This window comes from Anser cygnoides, chromosome 1 (assembly GCF_040182565.1).
Source record: "Anser cygnoides isolate HZ-2024a breed goose chromosome 1, Taihu_goose_T2T_genome, whole genome shotgun sequence".
Taxonomy (NCBI): domain Eukaryota; kingdom Metazoa; phylum Chordata; class Aves; order Anseriformes; family Anatidae; genus Anser; species Anser cygnoides.
The window spans coordinates 45,546,300-45,556,808 of NC_089873.1; the positions used below are offsets into that span (position 1 = coordinate 45,546,300).

At 45.2% G+C, this 10,509-nt stretch overlaps 3 protein-coding genes across 3 annotated transcripts; 1 reads left to right on the forward strand and 2 right to left on the reverse strand.

Moving 5' to 3' along the window:
* Positions 1 to 4,742: 4,742 nt before the first annotated feature.
* Positions 4,743 to 5,294, reverse strand: LOC106045829 (histone H3). The gene has a single exon (XM_013196577.3). The coding sequence runs from the start codon at positions 5,241 to 5,243 to the stop codon at positions 4,833 to 4,835; it is 411 nt and encodes a 136-aa protein (XP_013052031.1). The 5' UTR covers positions 5,244 to 5,294; the 3' UTR covers positions 4,743 to 4,832.
* A 1,008-nt stretch (positions 5,295 to 6,302) lies between these two features.
* On the reverse strand, positions 6,303 to 6,813 carry LOC106045851 (histone H2B 8). The gene has a single exon (XM_013196597.3). The coding sequence runs from the start codon at positions 6,760 to 6,762 to the stop codon at positions 6,382 to 6,384; it is 381 nt and encodes a 126-aa protein (XP_013052051.3). The 5' UTR covers positions 6,763 to 6,813; the 3' UTR covers positions 6,303 to 6,381.
* Positions 6,814 to 7,036: 223 nt separating this feature from the next.
* On the forward strand, positions 7,037 to 7,783 carry LOC106045907 (histone H2A-IV). Its single transcript, XM_048061280.2, has one exon. It carries the CDS (start codon positions 7,117 to 7,119, stop codon positions 7,504 to 7,506), a length of 390 nt encoding a protein of 129 aa, XP_047917237.1. The 5' UTR covers positions 7,037 to 7,116; the 3' UTR covers positions 7,507 to 7,783.
* Positions 7,784 to 10,509: the final 2,726 nt, after the last annotated feature.

Below are 10,509 nucleotides of genomic sequence, written 5' to 3' on the forward strand. Positions count from 1 at the left end.
TCTTGAGCTCACTGCAGCAGGGCTGGTGTCTGAGTGCACCTCTTGTGCAGCTGAAAAGCTACCCGATATTCTGTTATTTTCTCTTTCTGCCACATAAACCCGTTAAAATTCACTCACTGACCAACAGCTGAAAGCCTTATTGCTCCAAGACTGATTGTTATCTTCCTGTCATCTTCTCTCAATTGCTTTATAGTCCATCCCTTGTTTTATGCTGTGCTTTTTTCGAGCAGCCTGGATGTCCCAGAGAAACTACAAGCAGATATTTTGGGATCTTGATTATCTACTGTATAGGTGCAATTGACTACTTCTGTGCTTATAGCTACTTTTCTGCTCAATCTGGTGCTAGCACACACGCTATTTCCAGAGTTCTTGGAATATGTATTTTTTTACATCTCTAAGCAAATGTGAATTCTTTCACATCTATTTCAGCTATTAATGCTGTGTCAGTACTCACAGGAGTTCTGAAGGCCACTGCTTTTCCCAAGAAAACATAAAGCTCCAAAGCTCAGCAGCTGCTGAATGGTGAAGTGGGTGGAGTGCACCCCATGTAGCAGTGCTGCATCCTAACCCTGCAACATCACCCAAGACATTTCTGCACGGAAGTCAAGAGTTTTCTCTCACACTGGTAGAGGGGTGCTTAAGGACTCTGCCACAGTGCAGTCCTAGGAGCAACAGCTGTGCCTGGATAAAGGAGATTAAAGAGGCAAGAAATGTCTCATCTCCTAACTTTCACATTACTAAGAGGGTTCGAAAGGGTACTGCTTACAAGCACAGTTACTTGTATTTGTACTGTGGTATATTGTCCTAACATTTTGAAAAGCGCAGAAATGCTTGTTAGACCTAATTTTAGAACTTCCAGGGCAGTGTCTATTTTTCATATAGTTTCAAAACGCTAATAGAACTATTTGGTAGTTAGAAGAACTTGGGTTTCAAAGCCAAATTATCACATTAAGCTTATAGTTCTCAGCTTCCAGCTGTTCCATCAAATGTTTTTTATTGCATTGATTTATATACTGTGTTCCACAGTAGGTTTTCTTTTTATTATTAGTCATTATGCCTTCAGTAACAGCTTCTCATTTTACTATGGCTTCCTAGGAACTGGGAAAAAGTGCTTCCTAGAGTTTAATGTATGAATAATATGGAAATACAGCAAGTGTTTGCTCTGTGCCTCAACATTTGTGCATCTACAACACTGAATATGCTTATGCTGAGCTGAAGAGACAATGTAACTTTAAAGGCAGAGAGAAGAGAGGGCAGAAAATGCAGCAAGGCAGAACAGCCCAGGGTGGCAGAGCTCATATTCAGGCTTCACTGTTCGTAGTTACTGAAGACTGGAAACAAAAAAGTGACCCATTTATGTGAGGAAGCCCTTAAGAGGGATTTGCAAATGAAGAGAATATGAGCTTTAAAAAGCTCAAAAAAGGCTTTATCTTCCCCTACTGGCTTGCAGGAACTCAACCATACAACCTCCACATAGATTTTACATTACAATGGTCAATGCAAATGAAAGCTTTATCTCATTTTTTCATATGGATAAAGCTTTTGCTTAGATCTTTTTCTGAACTAATAAATGCCTGAGGTAGAGCTGATTCATGTATTTTGGTTTGGGAAAGATATTTTGATCAGTTCTTCTTCTATACATTTCTGATAAATGAGGACTAATTTCACCAGAATCCCAGTGGTTATGGTTTATCTTAACCATTGGACTGATTCATCCAAGCAACGATTTGATCCAAACTGTGCCAATAAAAAGTTGTGGATCACTCACGGTGGATGGAAGAGCAACCAGAAACAGTCTCAGTCATATATCTCACTGAGCAACTAAAGCCGCATGCAAAAGCACTTTACATGTTAACCAACAGTCAGAATGCAAAGCAGCAGCAGTTTGCAAGCCAGCCCTCTGCACACAGCCAGCTTCTACCTGGCAGCATTTGTTAGGTTCAACCCTCTCCTAAAAAACTCACAGAAAAGTTCCCTTCAATTCAGGAAATCTTAGCATTAAGTTACCTGTGTGTGACTTGGTACCATGCAAATGCTAAGTCAAAAGCAACCTATAGCAAATTCTGTTGTTTTATGTTGCTGCTGTGTTTGAAGGCAAACTTCTTGCCGGATTTATTATGTATCAGATTTAACTGATATTCAGGTTTTGAAGTTTGATAGAAATCTATCAATCCCTAAACTAATGTATCTCTGGTCAAAACACCTAAATATTCCTGTTACTAGATCTTATTCATATATTATGAAAGGAACCTCTCTTCTACCTAGATCTGATTTGTTATTTTGTGGTTGCTGTCTCACAGTTAAATGATTTAACATCATATGCAAACTCACAGGATTCCAGACAGAAATTATCAGTTATGTAAGGAGGGAAGAGCAAAGCCTATTTCATAAGCTACAGTCAGTCCACCGTGGTTCCCCATATCACCACTACAACCACCTGCAACTGACATCAAAATTCATTGCTGGTCTCATCCTCTGGGACAAGCTATGACAGATTATTATTGCCTTTCTAAGGTTTAATCGCAAAACTTCTTCAGGACCCAGCATTACAATTCAGAGTTCACATGAGCTCACCTTTCCTGCAAACCCTTTCACTTTTACTTCCCTCTCAACAGATTGTGTGTTATTGTTTATTATCATTTATACAGGTCACTCTCACAATGGGAGAGAAAATAATCCTATATTTATTAAAAGTCCATAGACTTTAAAAAAATAGAAGAAAACTGATAAAACTTAAAATCAATAAAGCCTGCCTCCTTGTCTTCTCAAAATTGTTTATTTTTTGAGCATGCAAAAGAGATTCAGCATTTTTGCCCAAATTGCTATTTTCACTGCTGACTTACATAAGATACTCAATACCCATTACATAGTAAAAATGGGCATTAGTTGACACAGTTTAATCTTATCACTAAGTTTAATGCTAAATATATTTTGACAGAGTTAGGTAAATAGATCCCTTCTCTTGGTATAACAGGCAGCAACAGGAAATGAATTGTATTTCACTAAAACTCATTTCTACAATCACGTCAGAAATTATCTACTGCAAAAATACATTCCAAAAAAGACAAGTCTTATGCCATAAAGTAAGGGCAGGAGAGAGAAATCAATAAAAACCACTGATTATCTTACTTCCCAAAGCAGTCTTCTGAGATTCCTTCCACCCCAACCTCTCCCCCCACCCCACCCCCCCCCCACCCCCGGCTTGCTTTAGTGTGCCAAGAGTGAGTACTAGAAAATGGCTGAAAGCAAGAAAAAGGCAAGGGAAACAAAATGGTGCATCAAGGAATTTGATTGGTCAGATTTTGCTGCAGAGTCCAAGTTCCTGAAACAGAGAAAGGAATCTTTCCTGAGAAGAAACATATCAGCAGCTAGCAATAAATAAAAAGAGCCTAGAAATCTTATGTATGAGGCTTTGGAAAATATTTATTTCCTCTAAGCAATCCTCCCTGCTTTCTTGTTTATCCGCTTAAGTGAAAGCTGAATTGAACTCAATCCAACTGCTTCTTACAGATACAGCTGCTCGAGCACAGCATTGCAAAACCGAGACTTGATTTCCTGCATGAATGGAGGAGAAAGCTCTCTGAATTGCATAAAAGGCCTACTGCATTGAAAAAGAAATAAAACACCATGGAAATCCAGAAGGAGTCCTGGCAATAATTTTTTGGGTGCTGAGTCCAAATCTATTGAGTAGGAGGGCAAGGGTTTGTGCAGGTGAGCACAACAGTCAGGGAGAAATATTTTCCTGGAAGGTCTACAAGAGCCACTGAATACAACAGGTGGGTAAGAGTCTGCATTTAATGATATTCTGGACACGATATCAAGTTATGAATCATTAATATTCCATGGGAAAAATACTTTGTGCGCTGAGTGCAGCAAATATTTGGGGGGAACCTGAACATTCCCAGGAAAAAATTGATCCAGATACACATCCCTAAGCATTCAGACCCAGAACCACAAAGGATGCCTCAAGTGCGTCTCAGAGAAGACATTCTCTAAAAATTTTGGGTAACATTTGGAAACATTACCCAAAACAGGGGTAACGTTTTTCAAAGTTACCCACCCTACGTTCCCACTGCCCTTCACCCAGCTCTGCAGGGAAACATTACATTTATCTCAGGGAGGAAAAAAAAAAGTATTATGTCCTGAGAAGACCGATGTCGCTCATGATAGGCACATTCAGACCGCGAGTGATAAAGAACTGAGAAAATTACTGACAGAACACCCATCATTAAAGGGTGGAAAGGAAACGTTGCTGCTTCAAAAATAAGAGATCTAAAGAGAAAAAGCATTTGGAAAATGAAACACTCTTGCTACTACCAGAATAACTGTTAGTGGTACTACCAGAAGGTACTACTTGCTGTGTAACAAGGTGTGTTTGCAATTTACTAGCCTCATAACACATTGTTACTAACAAAACAAACAAAAAAAAGCTGTAAATACAAAGTTGCATTAGTGCATCCCTGATTGCTTCTAAGAGCAGACAGTAAAGAAAAAAAAAAACTAGTTTCACTTTCAGCCTGTGAAAGCCCGCGAAAAGAACTTCTTCATTAATTGTTCAAAAGCAACTTGACTGATAAAGTCTATGAAAAGAAGCATTCCTTATCAATGGAAATTTATCGAGTAACTACCACAGCAAGAATTCATCTATAGCAGTTTAGTGTCCTCAACACAGAAAAAACGTGTTTTATGTTGTTTGGCACTTACCAAAAATGCAGGAAAGCACATCTTCTACTATACAAGAGTAAGAGTTTACAGCTCTTTTTAATGGTCATGTGGTGGCTCTTAAAAGAGCCTTTGGGTTTTCGATAGTCAAAGATCCTTTTGCTAGAAGCTTAAGCACGCTCCCCGCGGATGCGGCGGGCGAGCTGGATGTCCTTGGGCATGATGGTGACGCGCTTGGCGTGGATGGCGCACAGGTTGGTGTCCTCGAACAGCCCCACCAGGTAGGCCTCGCTCGCCTCCTGCAGCGCCATCACGGCCGAGCTCTGGAAGCGCAGGTCGGTCTTGAAGTCCTGCGCGATCTCGCGCACCAGCCGCTGGAAGGGCAGCTTGCGGATCAGCAGCTCCGTCGACTTCTGGTAGCGCCGGATCTCGCGCAGCGCCACCGTGCCGGGCCGGTAGCGGTGCGGCTTCTTCACGCCGCCCGTGGCCGGCGCGCTCTTGCGGGCCGCCTTGGTGGCCAGCTGCTTGCGGGGCGCCTTCCCGCCCGTCGACTTACGCGCCGTCTGCTTCGTGCGCGCCATCTCCCCGGAGCAGCCTCCCGGCACTGAAGGACAAGGAGCTTTGGAGAAAGCGGCTGCGGGACCCGCTATTTATAGACCCGTCCGCGCTGTGATTGGCTGGCGGGACGGCGCAGATTCCATTGGTCTGCGGCGGGCGTTTGAAAATCCCGCGCTGCGGGGGGAGGTAACGGCCGCTGCCCGCCCGCAGCCCCCCCGCGCGGCCCCGGCTCTCGCCCCCCGCGGCCCGGCCCCGGCCGCCCCTCACCCCGCGTCCCGTTCACCCCGGGCAGCGCGACAGCCGCGGTCATCGCCGCCTCCGCCCCGCGCAGCCCGGATCCCAGCCCCCGCGTTGAGCCCCCCCGACGCATCCTGCGCGAGCCCCACTTCAATACAGCGCTCGCTGTCGTGGTTGCTTTCCTCGGGCGAAGCCCTTTTTTCACTTCTATCGTTCCCATTTAATTTCAAGCGATGATGGTCCCCTTTGTTCTCCAGCATTTTTATTTTATTTTATTATAGAGACGGGAAAACGATCCGCCACGCACTTGGGGTATCCCCGAGGCTCGTTAAAATGATACTTTTTTTCTCTGCGTTTTGTATCTTCAGCTCTCCGTGGCGCGACAACCCCCATGAAACAGCGTTGCCTTGCCGAAGGTCGCGCAAACGCGGCGTAATCCCCGTGGAGTACCCTAAGTAAACAACCCGCTCGGTGGCGTTCGGCCAAGTCGCCTGGGAAGAGCAGCTGATGTTTAAAGGGGGCGGCGGCATTTTATTAGAAATGGTTTTTCATACCGGAGGGACAGAGACTACCGTGTGTATTTCTATAATTACCAAAATCCAGAGTTGAGATAAATACCTTAATGAGAAGACAGGAGGAATATTTAATAGTTTAGAACTTTTCAGTATGATGTTATCTTTATGGATCTACCCTTTCAAGAGCCCAGTTATGTCACGGACAACACAACCACTAGAAATCCGTTTTTCTCACACGCAAAGCGTATTTTTTTTCCCCTATTAATCAGAACATCCTAATCTGGAAAACAAAGTTAATACCAAATAGCAGTGCCACTCACCGAAACGAGCAAGTGTGAACCACTCTTTTACTGAAAACGTGGGTGGCTCTGAAAAGAGCCTTTGGGTTAAAAACAGGATCCGCGGCGCTCTACTTGGAGCTGGTGTACTTGGTGACCGCCTTGGTGCCCTCGGAGACGGCGTGCTTGGCCAGCTCGCCGGGCAGCAGGAGCCGCACGGCCGTCTGGATCTCCCGCGAGGTGATGGTCGAGCGCTTGTTGTAGTGCGCCAGGCGCGACGCCTCGCCGGCGATGCGCTCGAAGATGTCGTTGACGAAGGAGTTCATGATGCCCATGGCCTTGGACGAGATGCCCGTGTCGGGGTGCACCTGCTTCAGCACCTTGTACACGTAGATCGAGTAGCTCTCCTTCCTTGTCTTTCTACGCTTCTTGTCACCCTTCTTCTGCGTCTTGGTGACGGCTTTCTTGGAGCCCTTCTTGGGCGCGGGCGCGGACTTGGCTGGTTCCGGCATTTCACGGGTCTGTCACTACCTGTCTACCGCAGGAACGACGTAAATACAATAGCGGCGGCGCCTCTATTTATAGGGGCGGTATGCAAATGAGGCGGCTCAGGATTGTTCTCTCCCATTGGGCGCTCCGGGTCGGTGATGTCAAAGCCATTCACGGCGAGCAATTGGCCTGTGCTGCATCGCTGCCCCCATTGGCCAACTCCGCAATCGCAGCCTCCGCCAATCACAAGTGCCACGGAACCCCAGCAGGAAGGGATAAAAAGGCCGGGTGGAAGCTTTTGCTCTACTCCTTTGGATTTCGCCGCTTCTCTGTTTTGTTCCGGGGGCTCTGCCGATTTCCGAACTTCAGCCGAAGACATGTCTGGGCGCGGGAAGCAGGGCGGGAAGGCGCGGGCCAAGGCCAAGTCGCGCTCGTCGCGGGCCGGGCTGCAGTTCCCCGTGGGCCGCGTGCACCGGCTGCTGCGCAAGGGCAACTACGCGGAGCGGGTGGGCGCCGGCGCCCCGGTGTACCTGGCGGCCGTGCTGGAGTACCTGACGGCCGAGATCCTGGAGCTGGCGGGCAACGCGGCCCGCGACAACAAGAAGACGCGCATCATCCCCCGCCACCTGCAGCTGGCCATCCGCAACGACGAGGAGCTCAACAAGCTGCTGGGCAAGGTCACCATCGCGCAGGGCGGGGTGCTGCCCAACATCCAGGCCGTGCTGCTGCCCAAGAAGACCGACAGCCACAAGGCCAAGGCCAAGTAAAACCGTGCCAACAAACAACCCAAAGGCTCTTTTCAGAGCCACCCACATCTTCCTAAAAAGAGCAGGAACACCCAAGTATAAGTACTGGGATCGCTTGTTTTTTTACAAACTGATCTTATGTAACTGCAAACTTGCATACATGGGGAGTTCTTCTAAATAGCAATTCTGTATTTAATGAACCAGCTCTGTTCTGCAAATCCCTTCAATTTTATTCTCTAACAAGTTACTTAGTACTACTTCTAAAAATTAATAAAAGTTGGGGGGGGAGAAAAAAACATCCCCGAGCTCTGTCCCTGGGCGCGCTGTAAGGTGAAGCCGAGCCCAGCCCGGGCGGGCGCCGCGTGGTTTCCGAGGGGAAAAGCCCCGCGCAGCCCCGGGGGCGGGAGGGGGCGTGGCCGGGTCCGGCCAATCAGGACGGAGCGCGCGACTTTCGAACCCGTGGCGGGAAGGGGCGCTCTGCCTCCCGGGTCGCGCTGGGTTCTTCCCCTCGGCTTTGGTGTGGGTTTTTTCCTGCTTGGTTTTTTGGCTTGTTTGTTTTCTTTCTGAAATTTATGCTTGCCATGCGCTGCTACTAGGGCTTTCAGGCAACACTGGCAGATCTGTACGTTTCTCACCGGGATGCTATCCCGCAGCTAACACGGGTTTAGCTTCTAAAGGACAGCGTGGGCTGTTTGAGTACATGATATTGGAAATACAATGGAGGATCACGAGTTCATGCAAAATAGACTAAAGGGTACTTTCCCACACCGCATAAATTCCTATGTACGTTGGGGGATTGTTATGTACCTGTCTGGGCTTAAACTGATGTATCAGCTGTTGTGGGTTTGCTCTTTTCTCTCTCTCTTTTTCTTTTCTCTCTCTCTTTTTCTTTTCTCTCTCTCTTTTTCTTTTCTCTCTCTCTTTTTCTTTTCTCTCTCTCTTTTTCTTTTCTCTCTCTCTTTTTCTTTTCTCTCTCTCTTTTTCTTTTCTCTCTCTCTTTTTCTTTTCTCTCTCTCTTTTTCTTTTCTCTCTCTCTTTTTCTTTTCTCTCTCTCTTTTTCTTTTCTCTCTCTCTTTTTCTTTTCTCTCTCTCTTTTTCTTTTCTTTCCCCCTCCGACAGCATGGCTGGCTACTAAAGGTGCTCTTAAGTTTATCTGCACGTTTTCTCTTCTGATATCCTTACGTCTTCTTGGGCCATTTCTTGTCTTGGCTGCTTTGGGCCTTGCTGCCTTGGCCAGATTCTTTGCTGCTACTGCCTTCCGTAGTGGCTTGGCAGCTGTACTCACTTAAGGCTCTTGGCTGCTTTCCTGACGGCGGTGGGCGCGGTCTTGGACTCGCTCAGAGAGAGGATTAAAAATGGGAGAGGAAGATAAACAAGCGAAGTCAGCCAGAGGCTGGTATCCGCAGGGAGGAGCCTCTCCGCCATTCGTGCCTCGGGGATTCTGCCCCGCTGAGGCTCTGTGTTTGTCTGGAACAGATATACATGTATTTTTCTTCCACTGTAATGGACACTGTATGTCCCGCTTTGTCAGGCAGATACAGGCAAAGCAATATATATTTTTTTATACAGTAGTGTTTTATGTGCAAGAAAATAAAGCTGTCCGAAGGAGAGCCTTGGAATGCAAGGTCCGGAAGCTGTGGGAGGCTCTGAGTGAGGCTCCGCTGGGCTGAGTGAGGGCTGGGGGAGGTTTTTCTGTGTTCTCTAAAAGCGCCTCTTGAGAGAGAAAAGGAGGAAAACAGAGTGCTATTCTTTCCAGTGTCCTCCCTCAGGAGGCGGAGGAGCGGGTCACTTGTGGCGATGTGTTAATCTGTGATGCTCTGAAGTGTTGCTTGGAAACATGATGACAACTCCGGGGTTGTTTTGAACCGGTTATTACTTAATTAATGCCCAGTTTTGTTTCGTGATTTTTTTTTTACTATTTTTAAGTCCTGTATTTTTGGAGGAAAAAAAAAGTTAGGTGTGGTTCTCGAAAGTTGGACTTTGAAACCATATTAATTGCAGGACTATAGTTGTGCATAAATTTGAGGTTGGAACTATGTTTAAAACTTTAAAATCTCTGTTTCTCTATATAGTGTATTAAAAAAAAAAACTGGTGGATGCTTAGTATGGGGGTGGGAAGCGATAAGATTGACTTGAAGGAGAGCATTCATTTGTAGAAAGTGCTGATTGGGCCTTTTGGGGAAAAACAAACAAAATTTTGAAACCAAGGCCTCCTAGATTTAGTTTTTACTTAGGAATCATGGTGTGAGGAGGGATCATTTCTCTCTTTTCAGAATCAATGCTCACACTGAAGTGGGTGACAAGAAAGCCTCTGTTCTGCTTGTCTTGGAGGTTTAGAAAGGAAGGATATTTTTCCCCAAAGATATTTAAAACATTCCTTGAAAACAGATGTATTCTGACATTCTGTTTTCAAATGACATTTGACTTGGTTGAAATGTAGTCCAAAATAGAATTTTTCTGTTCTCTTCAGTAAAAAATATTTCCACTTAGTTGTCATACTTCACCAACTAATATTTAGTTCTTTGCCTTACCAGCCATGCTTTTACCTCACGCTGGTGTAAATAAACATCATGGCTTTGTTTCATAATACTTTATGACTAATGTTCTGTTTTATGTGCCACCAAAGCACTATCATGGCATTTTACAATCAATAATTACTTATTTAAGGCATACTCTGATCTATGTATCCTAAATGCCCCTATTCTACAGCTAAAACATAACTGGAATGTTTTTGTACAACTACCAGCTATACTTTCTCTTCCTTGTTTTTCTTGGCAATCCTTATTTAAAATGGAAAGGCAATATGTTCTTCTGCCTCATGTTAACATGCTTGGTTTAGATTAATATAATTTTTACCCTTGTACAATAGTTCCATAAAAGTCATGGATACTTTAAATTAGAAGAGAGAAGTGGATGAGAACAGCTATTTATGTATGGGATGACACTTTAAAAAATAATAAAGAAATAAAAAATATTTAGAAAAAAGTCAATTCATATGCAGAATTTCTATTTTATTTGGATCCC

What these genes read in the sequence shown, in the direction of transcription:
- LOC106045829 (XM_013196577.3), bottom strand. Translation starts at nt 5,243, where the DNA reads ATGGCGCGCACGAAGCAGACGGCGCGTAAGTCGACGGGCGGGAAGGCG.
- LOC106045851 (XM_013196597.3), bottom strand. Translation starts at nt 6,762, where the DNA reads ATGCCGGAACCAGCCAAGTCCGCGCCCGCGCCCAAGAAGGGCTCCAAG.
- LOC106045907 (XM_048061280.2), top strand. Translation starts at nt 7,117, where the DNA reads ATGTCTGGGCGCGGGAAGCAGGGCGGGAAGGCGCGGGCCAAGGCCAAG.